Source organism: Heptranchias perlo, chromosome 34, assembly GCF_035084215.1.
Source record: "Heptranchias perlo isolate sHepPer1 chromosome 34, sHepPer1.hap1, whole genome shotgun sequence".
NCBI classification, from domain to species: domain Eukaryota; kingdom Metazoa; phylum Chordata; class Chondrichthyes; order Hexanchiformes; family Hexanchidae; genus Heptranchias; species Heptranchias perlo.
The window spans coordinates 15,523,091-15,543,396 of NC_090358.1; the positions used below are offsets into that span (position 1 = coordinate 15,523,091).

The window sequence follows — 20,306 nt, forward strand, 5'->3', positions numbered from 1 at the left end:
TTTTTGTCCAGAAAAGATGGCTGTAGGAAGTTTTGTCTTCTGCTTTGCCGTAAATTGTGAATTGTGAGAACAGTTCCTTTATTAAGTGGAGTGTAGATATCTACTGAAAGGTGCTGTGGTGAGGGCAGTTAAGTTTTGCAGGTGACGAGATTTGTACTGGGATCAGACATCCAGCAGCAACCTAGTGGCGTTTTAAGAGTTCCATTTAGAATTGTATTGGCCAAATTTTCAATGATTGATTGATTGAAAATATATTTTACAAATCGTACTGCCTGCTGTCAGAATTATGGTCACAGTTTTAAGTCAACGTTTACCATTGTAAATTGCTATTCTAATTAAATTTTGCTATGTCAACTGTCAGTATATAGTTTGAGTATGGCTACTAGGCGGTAGCTCTGTGGTGTGATTTTCTGTGGTGTTTCTCCCAACTCCATTGCCATCTTATAAATTCCCCATGATGTTACCTGCAGTCAGTTATGAATGGTTTATGTGTGTGCATAAACCAATCAAAACATCTCACCACGATGCGCTTACTTCATTGTCTCAACACATGCATCTCAAACTTTTTATAGTTACCTCTGACTTGCCATAAGCAATGCCATGGGAACTCCACTAGTAGAATTATTACATACAATACTTTTGAACCATTTTAGAAAGTTCTGTAATTATAAACAAGTCCATTAATGTTCGGTGTTTAAATTCTCTCATTTTAAACATAAAGGACCCAAGTTTCTTCCAAAAAAGAGGATAAGAAAACTGAAAAACCTGGAGAGAGAAAAGAAAGCAAGGATGGGTCAAGCTCCACAAAGAAACCAGAAAATAAAAAGGATGAGAAGGAGTGTGCAACGAGTAGTAGTCACGACCATTCCAAAAAAGTGGATGAGAAGAGGCGAAGGAGTATGTATCTCTAATTGTGACATAAAATGTCTAAAAAGTGAATTTTGGAAGGAGGTTCTAATCCAGGGTTCAAACCTAGTTGTATGCAAGTGTTTGTGAGCCTATTGAGTTGTAATGAACTTCAAAATGAATTTCTGTTCAAAAAGTAAATGGGTAATTGATAGAAGTCTAATTCCGTTCACTATCTGTGAATGCTTTGATTTCATAGGTGTGAAGAGTCCTCATCGGATGGTGGTTATTGACAAGGCTAAAGGTGAACCTGTTGTGAGTGTGAAAACTTCAAAGAAAGGCAAGAGTGAGCAGGTGAGCATTTATGGGGGAAAAGGATTAAGAGTGGAAAATGCAAATCTACTTTGTTCTATTCGTTACATACTATTTTAACAGTTGTGTAGGATTTGTCCGTTTATGTAACCCTTTTGATTGCATGTCTTTCTACATTTTTTAATACTGATAAATCCAAGCCTCAAATTAAAAGTGTAGTCTAGATACCAGCCAATTAAATGCCAAGAAACTGGAAAGTACTGCAGTACAAAGGGATCTGGGGGTCCTAGTGCAAGAAAATCAAAAAGTTAGTATGCAGGTGCAGCAGGTAATCAAGAAGGCCAACGGAATGTTGGCGTTTATTGCTAGGGGGATAGAATATAAAAACAGGGAGGTATTGCTGCAGTTATATAAGGTATTGGTGAGACCGCACCTGGAATACTGCATACAGTTTTGGTCTCCATACTTAAGAAAAGACATACTTGCTCTCGAGGCAGTACAAAGAAGGTTCACTCGGTTAATCCCGGGGATGAGGGGGCGGACATATGAGGAGAGGTTGAGTAGATTGGGACTCTACTCATTGGAGTTCAGAAGAATGAGAGGCGATCTTATTGAAACATATAAGATTGTGAAGGGGCTTGATCGGGTGGATGCGGTAAGGATGTTCCCAAGGATGGGTGAAACTAGAACGAGGGGGCATAATCTTAGAATAAGGGGCTGCTCTTTCAAAACTGAGATGAGGAGAAACTTCTTCACTCAGAGGGTAGTAGGTCTGTGGAATTTGCTGCCCCAGGAAGCTGTGGAAGCTACATCATTGAATAAATTTAAAACAGAAATAGACAGTTTCCTAGAAGTAAAGGGAATTGGGGGTTACGGGGAGTGGGCAGGAAATTGGACATGAATTTAGATTTGAGGTTAGGATCAGATCAGCCATGATCTTATTGAATGGCGGAGCAGGCTCGAAGGGCCGATTGGCCTACTCCTGCTCCTATTTCTTATGTTCTTATGTAAACAGTGATGAATTCTAAATTTAAAGGTCTTGGAAATTTCAAGGAATACTGTGATTCCAGATAAATGCATAAATTCTATTATGTAAAACACCTAAGGGAGATACGAATACTGTATCAAAAAACCTAGGGAAACCCTGAAACAAAGAGGGCATGTTAGGGTGAGAACTTTGGTTTCATGTTAGTACTTAATTTTTGATTTTTATGATTTCAAAAACCATATCTGATAATATGGAGCAACCAGGCTGAGGTCCTGGAATGAAGCTGTCCAATTAGTTCCACAGGCATTGATCTGGTCCGAATTTATTGTTAAAAATTTTTTTGTGTGGTCCTAAATCAATTTGAAAAGTCTGGTTCCATTACAGTTCTTGTAGTCTTTTTACTTGAATCTGGCCAAGGTGGACCATATGGGCTAGCTTCAAGCTTGTAATTTCTAATCTTCTCCATAAGAGATCGGGAGGGGTTGAGTGGAAACAAGGCATTTCTTCACTGGAAGGGGAGTACTGTACTCACCTATCAGTCTGAGATGATTGGCATTGGTAGAGGCTCAGGAGTAGCGCACCTGTCTGCACTCCCAGGCACAGACTGGAGGAAATGCGAAGATCAGGAAGGAAAGAAAATATCAAGATATTGCTCCTGTCTAGCTCTAAATACACAATTGTTTTAGCTAATGCTCAAACATTCAGGTTTGCTTATGTGTCCTAGAAAGATTTTTCTGAATTTTCTGTAGGAGTATGAATATGTGATTTTTCAAGGTTACTCTTGAAAAAGTGATTTGGAGTAATTGGATTGCTCAATAGGTTGGAAGACACTCGAGACCTAACCTTGGCTGGTTTTTGTAATTTAATTGAGTTATCAGATGCTTCAGTACATGGCAGTATTGGTAGGAGTGACCACCGCACAGTCCTCGTGGAGACGAAGTCCCGTCTTTGCAGTGAGGACACCATCCAACGTGTTGTGTGGCACTACCACCGTGCTGAATGGAATAGATTCAGAACAGATCTTGCAGCTCAAAACTGGGCATCCATGAGGCGCTGTGGGCCATCAGCAGCAGCAGCAGAATTGTATTCCAGCACAATCTGTAACCTCATGGCCCAGCATATTCCTCACTCGACCATTACCAACAAGCCAGAGGATCAACCCTGGTTCAATGAGGAGTGTAGAAGAGCATGCCAGGAGCAGCACCAGGCGTACCGAAAAATGAGGTGCCAACCTGGTGAAGCTACAACTCAGGACTACATGTATGCTAAACAGCGGAAGCAACGTGCTATAGACAGAGCTAAGCAATTCCACAACCAACGGATCAGATCAAAGCTCTGCAGTCCTGCCACATCCAGTCATGAATGGTGGTGGACAATTAAACAACTAACGGGAGGAGGAGGCTCTGCGAACATCCCCATCCTCAATGATGGTGGAGTCCAGCACGTGAGTGCAAAAGACAAGGCTGAAGCATTTGCAATCATCTTCAGCCAGAAGTGCCGAGTGGATGATCCATCTCTGCCTCCTCCCGATATCCCCACCATCACAGAAGCCAGTCTTCAGCCAATTCGATTCACTCCACGTGATATCAAGAAACGGCTGAGTGCACTGGATACAGCAAAGGCTATGGGCCCCGACAACATCCCAGCTGTCGTGCTGAAGACTTGTGCTCCAGAACTAGCTGCGTCTCTAGCCAAGCTGTTCCAGTACAGCTACAACACTGGCATCTACCCGACAATGTGGAAAATTGCCCAGGTATGTCCTGTCCACAAAAAGCAGGACAAATCCAATCCGGCCAATTACCGCCCCATCAGTCTACACTCCATCATCAGCAAAGTGATGGAAGGTGTCGTCGACAGTGTTATCAAGCGGCACTTACTCACCAATAACCTGCTCACCGATGCTCAGTTTGGGTTCCGTCAGGACCACTCGGCTCTGGACCTCATTACAGCCTTAGTCCAAACATGGACAAAAGAACTGAATTCCAGAGGTGAGGTGAGAGTGACTGCCCTTGACATCAAGGCAGCATTTGATCGAGTGTGGCACCAAAGAGCCCTAGTAAAATTGAAGTCAATGGGAATCGGGGAAAACTCTCCAGTGGCTGGAGTCATACCTCGCACAAAGGAAGATGTTAGTGGTTGTTGGAGGCCAATCATCTCAGCCCCAGGACATTGCTGCAGGAGTTCCTCAGGGCAGTGTCCTAGGCCCAACCATCTTCAGCTGCTTCATCAATGACCTTCCCTCCATCATAAGGTCAGAAATGGGGATGTTCGCTGATGATTGCAGTGTTCAGTTCCATTCGCAACCCCTCTAATAATGAAGCAGTCCGAGCCCGCATGCAGCAAGACCTGGACAACATCCAGGCTTGGGATGATAAGTGGCAAGTAACATTTGCACCAGATGAGTGCCAGGCAATGACCATCTCCAACAAGAGAGTCTAACCACCTCCTCTTGACATTCAACGGCATTACCATCGCCAAATTCCCCACCATCAACATCCTGGGGGTCACCATTGACCAGAAACTTAACTGGACCAGCCATATGAATACTGTTGCTACAAGAGCAGGTCAGAGGCTGGGGATTCTGCGGCGAGTGACTCACCACCTGACTCCCCAAAGCCTTTCCACCATCTACAAGGCACAAGTCAGGAGTTTGATGGAATACACTCCACTTGCTTGGATGAGTGCAGCTCCAACAACACTCGAAGCTCGACACGATCCAAGATAAAGCAGCCTGCTTGATTGGCACCCCATCCACCACCCTAAACATTCACTGCCTTCACCACCGGCGCACTGTGGCTGCAGTGTGTACCGTCCACAGGATGCACTGCAGCAACTCGCCAAGGCTTCTTCGACAGCACCTCCCACACCCGCGACCTCTACCACCTAGAAGGACAAGAGCAGCAGGCACATGGGAACAACACCACCTGCACGTTCGCCTCCAAGTCACACACCATCCCGACTTGGAAATATATTGCCGTTCCTTCATCGTCGCTGGTTCAAAATCCTGGAACTCCCTTCCTAACAGCAGTGTGGGAGAACCGTCACCACACGGACTGCTACGGTTCAAGAAGGCGGCTCACCACTACCTTCTCGAGGGCAATTGGGGATGGGCAATAAATGCCGGCCTCGCCAGCGACGCCCACATCCCATGAACGAATAAAAAAAAATGGCAGTGAGGTGTACTGCCAATGCCAAGAAAAAAATTCTTGTTGTTTTCGTGGGATATGCTGCCAAAAGAACAGCATTAGCAAAGTGGTGGGGGCATCTACATTGACCTGATATCATGGGACTAGGAGGATACAATATGAAGAAAATGAGGATAAAATATTTGAAGCTGTGATGCTGATTCGGAAAATTCTTGTCTTTTAATATTTATAGGCATCCAGTTCAAGAAGTAGAGAAAAACATATTCCACCTAAATCAAACTCCAGGGATAGAAAGGATATTCTGCCATTTGAAAAAATAAAACAACAAAAAATTCGTGAGCGCTTAATCCGATTGGAACGCATACGACGTGCAATAGAATTAAGAAGGTAAGTGGAACTTTCCAACTCATGAGGTGGAAGGTTTTATGCTGTGAAACTTGCATCCATTCGGACTGAGTATTGAGTGCTCAAATTATGTCAATGATGTTAGCCACAGCTCAGTGGGTAGCACTCTCTCCTCTTGAATTGGAAGTTGAGGGGGGGGGTGGCGTTCAAGCCCCACTCCAGAGACTTGAGCACAAAATCTAGGCTGACATTCTAATGCAGTACTGAGGGAGTGTTCTCTTTCGAATGAGGTGTTAAACCGAGGCCCCGTCTACCCCTTCAGGTGTATGTAAAAGATCCCATGGCACTATTTAGAAGAAGCGCAAGGGAGTTCTCTCTGGTGTCCTGGCCAATATTTATCCCTCAATCAACATCACTTTTTAAAAAAAGAAACAGATTATCTGCTCATTATCACGTTGCTGTTTGTGGGACTTGCTGTGTGCAAATTGGGTGCCGCGTTCCCTAGCTTACAACAATGACTACACTTCAAAAACTACTTCATTGGCTGAAAAAGTGCTTTGTGACATCCTGTGGTCGTGTACGGCGCAATATAAATGCAAGTCTTTTTAAAATCTTTTTCTATATTGGAGGCCAAGGGAGGACACTTTCTGCCCCTCAATCTTGGCTGGATTTGAATTTGAGAGGTGGCCATGCTGGTTTCCTTCCACCTCCTTCCTGTTCCTTTCCAGTTTTTGCCCTGAAATCTTCTCATGATACTAGGCTATTTTTTTTTTGCAATATAGCATTCAAAACAGCTGAGATTTTAAATTCTCACCTGCAGTGCATCATAATCTATTTAGTTATTACGAGGCTACTTGAAGCTAGCATATTGCTTTTGTACATCATGCAAACTTAAAATTTTTCCATTAGGCTTGGTTTAAGATTGCTGCTGGGCCACATGTATGTACTCTGCATTTCTCAAACACAAAATTTAAACTTTTTTAATCTAGGCGACGAGAAATAGCTGAAAGGCAGCGTCGTGAGCGGGAGCGCATTCGCATGATCCGTGAGCGTGAAGAACGTGATCGCTTGCAACGAGAGAGAGAACGGTTGGAAATTGAAAAACAAAAGCTTGAGAGGGAAAGAATGGAACGGGAACGACTAGAAAGGGAACGCATACGTATTGAGCAGGTGAACAGGTTCTCCATAAAGCTTTTCAGTGCAGACTCCCATCTCGGGGAACATTGGATTCTATACAGTTTCTAATTTTTTTTTATTTGCCTTTCCTCCTAATCACTCTCTCCTTGTCCCAAGCCAAAATAAAAATGTCTTTGGAAAGGCAGCTTAGCTTGATCAGTGGACACTATCTGTGTTGGTCCTTGGCTCGGTTGTCAAGAGCTGGTGCTTGAGCATCGTGGTAGAGATTCCTCCATGGTCAGTTTAATTTCTTCCTCCAATGAAAGCTGATAAGAGAAATCTAAGTTTTCTCCCTTTTGTTTCTTGCTTCTTGGTCTTCCAGCTTCATGCACTTCCTTGTATAAGCAACATATATCCAGATTTCTGTGTTCACAACAAACTGTGTTTGTGGATTTGGACTTTCTTTAGTGCTTTTCTTTTTGGTTTCTTCTTGGGAAGTGTCTGGCTTTGAGTTGGCACTTTCTACTTTCTAACAATGGCTAGACTAAGATAGGAAACTCAATACCAGGGGTTTGTGGGTTCTGACCCACATCTCATACTCTGGCACAAGAAGTTGGTCTTAAATGCAGTGTATCACACTTTAGTAAATTTGAATTGTCTGCAAACTGTTCCTTGTAGATTCAAGGTTTTTTTTGGCGGGGGGTGGCGGTGGTTAATTTATTTGAGATTCAATGCTGGGTGCAGTACTGAGTGAATGCTGCACTGTCAGGTGCCATCTTTCGATGAGATGTTAAGATTGAACTTAAATTCATAACTCTCTGGTTCTTAGTAAATGGACATTTTGCAGTTGAACCTAATTTGGTTAAACAATTTGCATGATTAAATATTGAAAAAGTTTGGTTTTCAGTTGTTTTTTGGGACGGTTTCCAAACTGCAGTATTGGGTGCATTGACACTGAGAATTTTTATTTTTATGTGATCATTAAACTGATGGATAGGATTGGGACAACAGTTGAATAATGATGGCTGGCTGTAGAAATCTTAGCAAGGAGAGACCTTATTGAAATTGGTTTTTGTGTTGCTGTACAGTTGAACATCCTTTCAGATACCTGAGGTTTGAAGCACAGCTGTCATTTGCACCCTGCTACACTGAAATTTTCAGCACTTCAGCAGTGATGAGTACCCTGTTGCACCAGAGCATATTGTTCCTTGGGTGGAGAGAGGGGAAGTTTATCCTGTTCCCTACAATATGCTTCCTGTTGGCTGATAGACAATAGCATTAATGGCATCTATCAATGGGTTCAAGGCTGGAAGAGGATAGTGTGCTGACAAGACAAGAAAGAGTCATGGTTCAAAAAAATGAAATTCACACTTGTACCAATTCAATGCTTCAGGAGCGCCGTAAAGAAATAGAACGCATTGCCCGTGAACGTGAAGAGCTCCGTCGGCAACAGGAGCAGCTCCGCTATGAACAAGAAAGAAGAAATTCTTTAAAACGGCCACATGATGTCGATAACAGGTATGTTTGTGAATTACAAATATGTGACTGGATAACCTGTAGAGTATGTTCACTGGATCAATACATAGAATCATGTGCCCTCACCAAATGGATCTGATCACATAATTTTGCTGATTGTGGTTTATAACTCTGTCCGCGTGAACTTTCTTAACCCAGACAGGTTTGTAAAGATAATTATCAGTGGAATTAACGGTTGCTCTAAATGTACACAAAATCCAACGTATCCAGAACCCTTCTACCCGCATCCTATCTTGTAAAATCTGCTTACCTATCGCCCCTGTCCTCTGCAACCTCCACTGCTGCCTTGCCCCCCCAATGGATTGATCTCAAAATTCTTGGCTTCGTCTACAAAACTTCACTGACTCTTTCTACCCCACCTCTGCAACTTCCTGTAGCCCCACATCCCAGCTCACTGCTCCGTTCTTTTGAATCCAGACCTCCTTGTTTCCCTTTCTTTTCCCCCCTCCACCTCTTGTGAAGCATTTTGTAATGTTTTACTATGTTTAAAGGTACCATACAAATGTGGGAAGCTACTACTTCATTTTTTTTTCTGGGCAAAAATAAACTAAAAGCAGAAAGTTTTAATTTTAAAATTCAGTTTTTAAAAATGCACACTTTTAAAAAAAAAACCTGATATGTGAAAATCTTAAGTGCCAGATTTAATGGGGTGGCTGTGGTGATACTTCATTGATTTTTTTTTCCATCCAAACTTCACCTAAGTTTAAATGAGAAAAATAATTTTTTGCAGTGTTTTTAAAAACTAAAATATCCTCAAGGGGATTAAAATCTGTAAATGTCATTTTCTCCAGGCGCGATGAACCCTATTGGAATGAACATAAAAGGAGGACCATGGACAGTGATGCCCGTTTCAGTCACAGTTCTGATTACAGTCGCCAAGAACAAAACCGTTACAATGATTTTGACCACAGAGTGCCGTCTTCATTTGATAGGTGAGTGCTTCCTTTCCATCTGGATGTTGACCGTACCGAGAAATCTGATGTTGCTATCTTTTTCACTGCATGATTAGTTGAACAGAACTGCTGGAACTGTAAAGAAGGAATTAGTAATTGTGCACATTGAAAAGAGCCACGGTATATGAAAGATATAAACTGCATCTATTGAAAGTGATGCCATAAAACACCTTGTGTTGGCATACTGGTGCATTGAACCAGAGTTGTGGAACATGGGTTCATGTCTGCTCTTTTCATGGTGTGTTCCTGATCTCTCTTTTTGGCAGTGGATGTACATCCGTACAGGAAAGGACATGATATCTGAGGGAAAATCAACCCATGCTATTTCCAGCAATGGCACAATAAATTGCTTTAATCCCTGAAGGGCTATGATAGTCCTTTATGCCAAGATCAAAGTGTTAATGAACTAAGAAGGGTGGTTCATGAAGCTAATGCATGATGTTATTCCCTAAACTTAAACAGACGAGGGGATCGTTACAATCATCAAGGAGATGGGAAAAAAAATCGTTCTGGTAGTCGCAGAGAGGACACTGGGTATAACAGATATCCAAAACCATATAGTGATTCTAGAAGACCAACTTCCCAACAAAGAAACGAACTTCATGGAAATAATGAGCGAAGAGAAATGAGGGATCGAGATGACCGGCGAACTGTAACAATTCAGGACCGGTCAGGTGGTAGCAGGGGGCATGACCATCTACAAAAGATGTCCCCATCGAGAAACTTTCCTGACAGGGGTAGGATGGGTGACCATGGAGTTCACCACAGTCGGCCAAGTCATAATTCTTCTAGACCCAATGATTGGAAGCCTAGCGGTGGAATGGGTTCTACTAAACGTGAATTGAGGTTAGAACAATTCAATGTTACATGTCCTTGCAGTCTGTATTGTGTATGTGAAGAGTTTCTAAAACTCATTTTTCTTTAAGTTCAGTTGGTACTGGGCAGGAATCTTTTGGGGCTCATTTTGACACTCTAAAATGACACATTTGCTGTAACATCTTTTAGTCTAGTCATTGCAAAAAGTACAGAAATGCCTGATTTCACTTGTGTGCAACATCTAAGCCAGATTTCTTTGCAGCAGTGATAACATATGAAGGCTTAATATGTATAGATGTGACTGACTGGGCACATTTGCCTGTGTTTTTAGGATGACTTTTAGTGTGCAGTGGCATTTCTGGGATGGGGATTTAATTTTGATCTTTGCATTGTGACTTTCACTGGGACTCATTAATACATTTGGTTGAGAATGCCATGTTACGTGGGATCAACATCATCCGAGTAAGAGAAACCAAAAGGTGGCAGGCCATTATGAAAAGCTCAACTTTCAACCTGCTGTTTTTCTGAGAGAATGCATTTTGAAATTAGGATGAAGTTAATTCTACAGAAGGTATTATCCTTTTCTATTTGTATTAATGAGTCACACATATACAATTGCCTGAAAGACCCTATGGGAGTGATAGATTTATAAGTCTGAACTGTGTCACATTCTAGTGCAAACTGCAATTTGTTGTTGATTACAATTTGTTCTGACCCTTCATTGCTTAGCTGTTAGTTGTTGGTTGTGATCTTTGAGACCAGATTGTGGAATATATTTACTGTGCAGCACAGCAAAAAGATGGCTTTTTGAAACTGATCATTACTATTAATCAATATTCTTAGTGAAAGCAAGTAATTTAACTTGTAAATATTTAGCAATCAGTGGATAAATGTTAACTCATTTTTGACAACCAATTTAGGAATTCAAGAGATCGAGATCGGATACGCCCAGAGAGATCCGGACAGAATATGCGAAGTGGGCCACCGAGCGGTCACAGCAGTATGTCTGGATATAGTAGCCGAGAGGGAGGAAGACCTGCAATAGGAGACAGAGGCAGTAATACTCGGGTACGTGGAGGTGAACAAGATACTTAGAGGTGATCAATTAATTGGAGTTACTAGATAGTGAATGCGGGGAAGCTTTGATCTGTATAGTGATAAACACTTGAATGCTTTTATAAATAGTCACATTTTAATTACCTTTGCTTACATAAACTTTCAATCATAGTTTCTTATTTACAACCTCATAAGTGATCATGCATTTGTAACCTGGTGTGATGTGTATAAATGTTAGCAGGTGTGGACCTACTTAAGATAGTTGTTACCGATTAAAGCAGCTTTTACTGTATTTGCTGAATGTATTTTTTTGGAAAATGTCAATTATTTGAGTTTCCATCAGTAGATCGTTAAAGGGTTTAATTTTGTGATGTAGTATAATGTTGCAATCAATTTGTGAAATTGAAGAGCTGTGATGGTGCTTGTATTTACTTTTTGCAATCTTTTCTCAGCAATCTCACTATCACGATAACAGACACGTAGTGGTAGAACGTCATGGGCGTGATGCAGGTGGACCACGGAACAATTGGCATTCTGGACCTAATTCTCAAGGCAGTGGATATCAAGATATGCGGAGAATGAGTGACAATCGTGGTCCTGGCATGATGCCACCATCCAGGTACTAAAGTTGCCTGTAACTTAGAACACGTTTTGTAAATAATCTAGAATTCTTTCTGTATGGTATTACATTTTTGACTGGTTTTGTATAAAACAGGCTCACTCTTTCTGAAAACTTAAGTGTATTAGTTGCTTTTAGATATTTTTTGATGGGTATTTTTGTGAAGCCTATTAGCTATTAATTCACAGTAAAAGGTTTGTTCACAAATAAAGAATATAAATTCAACATCGAAGAATACAAAACCATCAAAATAGTTTGCTTAATCACATAGTCAAATGTTATGGGGATATTAATAATTGTATCTACATTGGTAAAATTACTTCAAACGTATGTGTTTTTCCTGTGTATAAAGAAAATGTTTCCAGTGCATTAAAACCATTCTCAACTCATACCACAATGCGTATCGAGTGTTTGCATTTTTATGGCTTGTATTTTGTGACCAGTTTGTGTAGTATAAAAATAATTTGTGTTGATATCTAAGCAGTCTATGAAAACTTGAAAAGGCTGACTCCTCAATTGTACTTCTTATTTGGGTGGGACTGAAATTGGTCTAAGTTTGTTGTTCTTCACATACTCTAGCCATTGAGCATTACTTGATGTAATAAATCTCGAGAGGAAAGGGGTTTCACATGACAGATTTTCTCTTTTACATTTTTGTATAGAACTATTTTTTTTCTTTCAATGTTTGATGGCCTGTAGGTTCAAGTTTCATTCCAGTATATTTCTTCACTGGAATTTCATTTATGCCAAATTCTTGTATCTGTAAATTACAGGAAGCTCACAACTGTCACCAACCATGATTGGTGCCTTTCATCTAGTTAAGACTTCAACTGTGAAATTTTAGTATATACTCTTAAGTCATCCCATTCATGATGTCTACTTGTGAGCATTGGAATGTGATCTCAGTTTTCATAACTTAACATGAGATACAAACCAGATCAAGCATGTAGAAAATCATCTGAGATTAGTCTGTATGACTGATGTGGGGCATGGAAGGGAAGAGTGTGAGGAGTATGAAGGTGATGGATAGGCAGCAGCATGGTTGACATCAGGAACCTAGTTGATTTGGGGGTTTGCCTTACATACCAGTGCTTGCCCCCCCCCACATGTTGGCGCTACAGTCAGGTGAGATGGGCTGCTTTTATTTTCTGCTATATGAAATATTTTCTGTAAAGCATATTCTGTTCCTTACCTCCACTTTCCAATTTTAGTCATCTAGGTATCCACTACTTTGCCAAATTTGTGGCCAAGCTAAATTTTGTCCTTGGCTGTACATTTACTGACATTTCTAGGAGTGGTCACTAGATAGTGATGAGCCATTACCCACATTTTTGTTTTCCCCTTTATGAGCCAAGTATAGTGATTCTTATGCTGCTCCAGTTGCGACTGGCTAATTAAGCACAGCCAGGAAGTCAAACTTTCGACCTCCTTCCTCTATGCCTCAGTACCACACCATTCATACACTTACCTACTGAGTAATCAAGGAGCTAAATGGAAAGATGATGAAATAAAAAGCTCAGCACCATCTTTCATTCACATGCTGCTTGACTCTTCTACCCATTGACTACAAGGGTGATGGCTTCTGGAAAAATAACACTTTAGGACATTATCTCTAGACATTGTAATTGAAGTAGTTATTGTAGATTGATTCAATGATTACCTGCCAATCCTGCACAACTGCTTGTAAGGCTTGTGGCTCCCAGTATGCCTGGGACATTTGCTAAATTTCATTATGGAAGGAAATGATACATTACTTGAAACTCGGTTCTCCTGTGTTTTTTCATCCCATTGATAGGTAGCCCTTGTACTTGACTGTCATTTTGCTTTGAAGTTCACAGCATGCACATATTATATACCCTATATGATCTTTTGAAAATGATTTGGTAAGTTTGGCCTTTTCCCAACATTTGGGTCAATAATATTGGGTTCATAGAGAATCCTTTTCCCATCAGTTTACATTTCAATTGGTTGTTTCATTGTAAATTACATTGTATGAAGTTACAGCATCTCAGCAAATCCTTGTGCTGCTCAGGAACTGGGACAAGCTTAACTTGGGATCATTTGATGTATTTCTCACCTTGATAATGCAGGTGTTGAATGATCTGGGATACTTATACTCTTTGGATTTAAGTTTAAAGAACTCAAGCCCCCAGTTGGGCCCTGGTGCCTTGGCTTCATTGTTTTGGAAGAAACAGGTCTTCAGTTCAACAAGTATTCAATTCAGTCATTCTTTGGAAAGGATGCAGAGGTTCAGCCTACAGTTTTAAAAGTGGGTTCCAAAGATTTTGTGGCCCTTCAAGTTCTCTGTTTGAAGGGTATATGGGTTGTTTGGTTCTTTACTAAAGGAGTCTTGTTTCACTATGAGCAGATATGTGTGGACTTTGAGTAATTTAGCCCAAACAGAGGTCTGTGAGAAGCCTTTTCTGAGGATGGTAAGAGTAGGCTAATATAGTTGTCTATTTTCTTGGTTCCCAGTATATCAACCAGTTTGAGAGATGCTCAGTGAGTCTTTTTTATTTTTCTGATTTTCTCGTTTTACCTTTTTGGCCTGCAGAGCTATGCTTCATAGTGCTTGGACATCTGTCAACAGCACTGCTTTGTGTGAATTTTGTGCTCATCAAGACAAATGGGTGTTAGCACTGAGAAATGGAACATTGTGCAATTTCAAGCGCCCCAAAGTTGGCAGTAAGGTCTCCCAGGCCAGGCATAATGCAGGTGCTGCAGATTAAAGTTCGCATTACTGTGCCCAAACTTCAAAGGCTTTCCTTACTTTGTCACACTTGAATTTCACAATTGTCTTGTTGGCCTCTCTGCCAGTAATATGGTACTCAATAAGTGTCTCGGTCAATTTTGCGTTGTACCCATTTGCCAGGACCTGAGTTGAGACTACCCAAACACATAAGACAGTTACAACTAGGAGAAGACTTTCACAAGATCAGTATGGGAAGCATTTCAACCTAGGTCCTACAGGTAAAAGAACAGAGCTGAATATATGTGTACTGTATTTTTGGTGAGACAAAGGCAGGGCCCTTCTCCCAAATAAATAAATTCCACTTTTACCCCTTGTATTAATCCACCGTACCATTTTGCAGGTAAGATTTGACTCTGCACTAGGTGGTCTGATTTATCTGCCATTTAAGCTGGCCATATACTACCACAATAGCATTGCACCTAATGAAAGACCTGCCATGTCACGTGTGACATTTTTGCTTTTCAAAAGGTCCATACAGCTGCCACCAGTATATCCGTCTGTTCCTGCTACACAGAATAAATTTGAGGTCTCGTGAAGATACTGATAATGACTTTGTAATGCTTCCTTTTGCTTTCTGTTGAAATCTTATGGTATTGGGAGTTTTATGAAATGAGAACATAATTTGTAAGGGAAATGTTCTGCAGATTTTGCCAGTGTTTCACAGTGATTTATTTTTTATCTCCTTAGCCTGTTTGTATACACTAACATTCATTTTGGATTAATATGGTTTTTGAAAATAGTTACACCAAATGTTATGTTGCTAAGTGACTCTTTTGTTTTTTGCTTCATGTATACAACAGTTTAATATGTTCTGTCTGAAGATATAGGTGCAGCTTGTTTCTGGCTGCAGATAGAATTCACTAGTATCTTACTGTTTTTTTCATTGCCCACTGTAGTCCTGTAGCAAACAGAATTGTGCAGATCACCAACAACACAATGCAAGGAGGCAATGTCTCAGGCTCCAAAGGAATACATGGATCAGGAGATGCGCGTTTTAAGCCATTCAAAGGGGGTGCTCCACGAAGATTCTGATGTACAAATGTTTGTAGCAGTTGGTCTTTTTTTTGTTTTGAGATTTGTCTGTACTTCGTAGTCTTATTCAATCTGTACAACCAACTATCTTTTCAAGTGTTTTTCCTGTTCTACAGACACGTTATTAGGTCTGTTGTATTTTTTTAGAAAATGGTTTTGTGACTGACCGACTTACTAATCTGTTATTTTTTTTCTTTAGCACTACAGCTATTGAAAATGAAGTAAAATAAACCGGTACTGCTTTTCAATCTGATTTTGTGTAAATGTCTCGTATTCGGGAAAACTTGAGTGGAACCTCAATTATCTGCCGCTGGATGGGGGTGGGGGGAAGCTCCCCCGTGGATAATGGAATTTAGATGTTTGAAAGTACCTTTATACTTAATTGAACAGTGAGTTTTTAGCTTCTGATTTATCTTTTTTGGATGGCCTAATCAAGCTCCTAGCACATGTAGACAACACCCAAGCTTTTCTGTTTTTAAAAATTGAACATTCTTGAAAGGGATGCTGGCAGCCATGACTCCATTAGACTCCTGCCCCCGAAACATCAGCTGCATGGATAGTAAATTCCAGCAAATACTGGATACCGAGTTACCTACTTAACCAGCTGAATCAAGAACTGTCTGAAAAACTGATTCAAAACCTATAATTGCAATCTCATGAATAATTGAGAATTCAGATAATGGAAGTGTCGATAACTGAGGCTCCACTGTATAAGTCTCATAAAACCAGATTATTCACAATGTTTTATCACGGTGAATTGCACAAATGTCACCTATCTGTAGTGATGTAGTTAACCCTTTCTACAGTGAACACTAGCCAGTGACCATTCAAATGTTAAACATTAATGCACGGTGGGGGGAGGGTTCCACCTTTTGCAAAATAGTGCTTGTATTTATTGACAGAATTAATTCTTTTCTACATTTAACAGCAACAATTAAAATATCGGAAATATTTTTTTCAAAGAAAGGTTGTTCTGAAGTGAACTATTTGTTCTTTACAAGTTCACATGTATAAATGTGGTACTGATGCTGGGAAGATGTATTCTTGCATTTTGGAATAAATCTTCATGACAGTTATTTGGAGTTAAATGTCACTTTTTTTTCCCCTTCCACTTCATCTATTTTTTAAAAAATTTCTTTGATTCACAAATAGTAAGTTATGTTATCTTGTATTTGATCTTATGTACATCAGAGTTTCTGCTGGGCTCATTTAAAGGGTTATTATGCATCTCCAGAGAATTACTTAAAGCATAACTTGAGTTAAAAATGTTTGTTTTATTTTCAGAAAATTGTTAAATTCAATCACATATGTACAAATTTTGAGGTTCACTGTTACTTCAGAGATGTTAAGTTCTAGTAGCATTTTCATGCCATTTTAGGTATGTTATATTAATTGGTTTAACTCCAGTTGACTGAGCCTTGGCTGCCCTCTGGCCAACACCTAGTCCTGATTTGGATACACATAGATCTTTCCCAGTTACTGACACACAGTGCTGGTCATGTCTTCCATTGTCCAATGATTTTTTGAAGTGTGGAAACCTGTTCCAAGGGCTTGAAAACAGCATACTAATTTGCTAGAAAGTATTTCTGGCTATAAGGAAGTCCTTTTTTAGATTGACTCCATGGATGAGAGGGTTGTCCTATGAGGAGAGATTGTAGAATGGGCCTATTTTCTCTGGGGTTTAGAAGACTGAGAGGTGATCTCATTGAAACATATAAAATTCTGAGAGGGCTTGACAGGGTAGATGCAGAGAGGCTGTTGTCCCTGGCTGGGGAGTCTGGAACTAAGGGCCATAGTCTCAGCATAAGGGGTCAGCCATTTAGGATTGAGATGGAGGAATTTCTTCACTATCTTTGAGCAGCCAAGCCCTCCGGGCTGGAGCATTCCAGTCATAAGTATATTCAAGGCTGAGATCGAAAGATTTTTAGACTCTAAGGGAATCAAGAGACATGGGGATTCGGTGGGAAAGTGGAGTGGAGGTTGAAGATCAGCCATATGGCCTCCTCCTGCTTCTAGTTCTTGTTATAGTTCATAAAAACATTTCTAGTATGATTTTCCCCATCTAAACATTAGCAAGGATTGGCAAGAGAGGCAGTCTTAGCAGTTCAACATTAGCTCTCTGGTCTCTAATTTTAATGCCTCCACCAGGAACCTTCCAAACTGATCACCTGGAGGAGTATTCCAAATCAATGAGTCCAAGCATCTGAACATGTAGAGGAAGTGAGCGCCGGCATAGCCATCTTCAAATGCATTTAGCCTCTTAACATTGATGTTGGGTGGAATTAATTAAATGGATTGACTAAGCTAGAACTTTGATTCCCCCTTAAGCAAGGAATTGGGTATGGGATAGTATTTTTTAATTTGTTCTTCAGCTGTGGGCAATACAGGCAAGTCTACAGTAATTGCCTTAAGGTGATGGTGAGCCACCTTGAATAGCTGCAGTCCTCATCCAAGGGTATCAGGTAGGGAATTCCAACCTAGTGACAATGAATGGTAATATACATCGAAGTAAGGCTGGTGTGAACTTGGATGGTATTTTCATAATATTTCTGCTCTTGACCTTTTGGGTGGTAGAAGTCATGGGGCTGGGTTATACTGCCAATGCAATGAATGTTGAGCAGATTGCTCTGCTATGGAAGGTGTGTTAAAGACAGGAATGTGTTGGATAGGAACAGGTCAGCTGTCAAAAATTGGCTAGAAAGAAAAGCTACAGCCCTGCTTCTTCGACCCAGTCATTGCTTTTAATTCACATGACAATTTTTGAGACTGGTATTTGTTCTCACCAGATGGTGGTGAATGTTGTACTTTCCAATTTACTTTATTTCCACCCCCCCCCCCCCCTACAATTTGAGAACAACCACCACCTTAATCAGTTGGACTGTAGAGTTTCTGAACAAGATACAGAAACATAATTGTATTCCTTTCCTTGAACTTTCCTCCAAGATAAGGTGGCCACTCTTGTTCAGATGATAGTAGCACAGCTCAAACAAAATCATTTGTACTTTCATGTTAGAATGAGAAAAACCTGCTGGAAATGTGATGGTAGCAGTTTTAATTATCAGAATAAGTATTGCCATTGGAGTCTAAGAGGTGGCAAAATATTGAGATTAAGTGGGGGAAAAAAAGCAATCTTATTGAAATATGAGCAATATATAGTAAGTTTGTAAACCTTACTGCCCTTTAGCATCAACTTGCAGAATATGGCACACTAACAGAAAATTAATTAAGATTAAACTATGACCCAACTATCAGTAAGCTGATTTGATATAAAACTTGTCTGCACATCACTCAAGAAGCTCTAGAAATTGCAGAAGCAACAAAAGCCTAGTTGTAACTTGTGTGAATACAAGATTTTAAAAAATAACTTCTGAATATTTTTGAGGTGGAGGGCAGAAGTCTAACATTCATAATTTCAGGTTCATAGTTCCATACTGTCATATTTTGGAATTATATTTTTGACTGTCCACATTAGAGCATACAAAATGAAAACATTCTATGCTTGTCACCTTGTCAGTTCGAGGGCAAAATAGGTTTTGCTTACCACTGAAGTCAATGATGGCATCTTCAGCTATAATTAAAATGTGCTATCCAAACTACTTGTAGATAATGCCACAGCAATGTCAATTTATTCCTTTAGTACCAAAAAGGTACTTTGTAATAAATTACATTTTACTTGGTGACCTGTGATATTTGTAATTTTTTAAATTTTCATGCATTACATCTTTAATTGTGGAATCAGATGGGGTGGTATTGATGTGCTTTTTCAACAACAAAAAAAACAATTCAAGGTGGCTTTAGAGGAGCCACAAATTCTAAAGAAAAATTTAAAAGGGATGGGGCGGAGTCTAAGTGGATAGCTTCAGATAACAGGTATACTTACTGGGCCTAATGGCCTCTATCTGCTGTAAAATGTAACTATTTTATCTGATGCAAGATCTTTTAACTGTAGGAATAGCTGTATACCAACCCCAACCAGTTTCCAGCAACAAGGTCTTTTTTCTAAACTGCTGTAAATATACCCTAAAAACTTAGTGAATGGGACTGACTGAAGGAGGCCACTATACAGCTTCCCCTCAAATTCAGAGCACCCCTGCCTATGCATTAAATTGGACTGTTGTTGCAAATGTGTACTTGTTACTCTGCTATTTAAAAAAAAGTGAGTGAAATGGCAAGTAAATACAGAACTCTGCATTCCACTCCTCACCAACCCCATTTCTAGCTAGTAAAAGGTACATGTATATGGCCCAGGGAGACTGGCCATCCTATTCCTCCATTTCTCTCAAAGCACAATTGAAGCTAATATTTTCTTCTATAAGCCACTTTGAATTCCAGCTAGACACAACTTCCTCTAAGTTTACAATGTGATAAAGGGAGCAGAAGGTGTAGCAAAGAGTTTTGGGGCTGAAACCTGTGGACTTCTCCATTGTGAAACGATAGTTGATTAATCCCTGGAGGTTTCTGAGGAAAAGGTTAGCAGACAGTGTGCACCATGGAACATGATGCAACCTTGGATGGGGTGGGGGTGGGGAACAGTGAGAAAAGGAAGAGTCAATGATTGGGAAAATTAGTATGTCTGTGGCCAAGACTTGAGTCCAGAATGGTATGTTGCCTCCCAGAGCCAGGATTGAGGAGTGCCCAATGACTGTAGTAGGATAGAGAACGGGATCTTGCACAAGAAATATGAACCATGTAGGAAGTTAAAACCATGACCTCCAGGTTATTGTTGAAAATCTGACATGTGCCATGAATTATGTCTTGAGGCAGAGGAAAATTAAGCAACTGTACAAGA

General features: G+C 40.4%; 1 protein-coding gene across 2 annotated transcripts in view; it reads left to right on the forward strand.

The window, feature by feature from the left end:
- Nucleotides 1-16,593, forward strand: part of sltm (SAFB-like, transcription modulator) — a 41,979-nt gene extending 25,386 nt beyond the window's left edge. For both annotated transcript variants that reach the window (XM_067971494.1, XM_067971495.1), the window contains 10 exons: nt 722-897; nt 1,106-1,200; nt 5,525-5,679; nt 6,627-6,807; nt 8,147-8,271; nt 9,081-9,221; nt 9,705-10,088; nt 10,979-11,126; nt 11,567-11,733; nt 15,382-16,593. In XM_067971494.1, the coding sequence (XP_067827595.1) occupies nt 722-897; nt 1,106-1,200; nt 5,525-5,679; nt 6,627-6,807; nt 8,147-8,271; nt 9,081-9,221; nt 9,705-10,088; nt 10,979-11,126; nt 11,567-11,733; nt 15,382-15,517 (1,708 nt within the window). In that variant the 3' untranslated portion in view covers nt 15,518-16,593. The remainder of the gene's footprint in view (nt 1-721; nt 898-1,105; nt 1,201-5,524; nt 5,680-6,626; nt 6,808-8,146; nt 8,272-9,080; nt 9,222-9,704; nt 10,089-10,978; nt 11,127-11,566; nt 11,734-15,381) is intronic.
- The last annotated feature ends 3,713 nt before the right edge of the window (nt 16,594-20,306 follow it).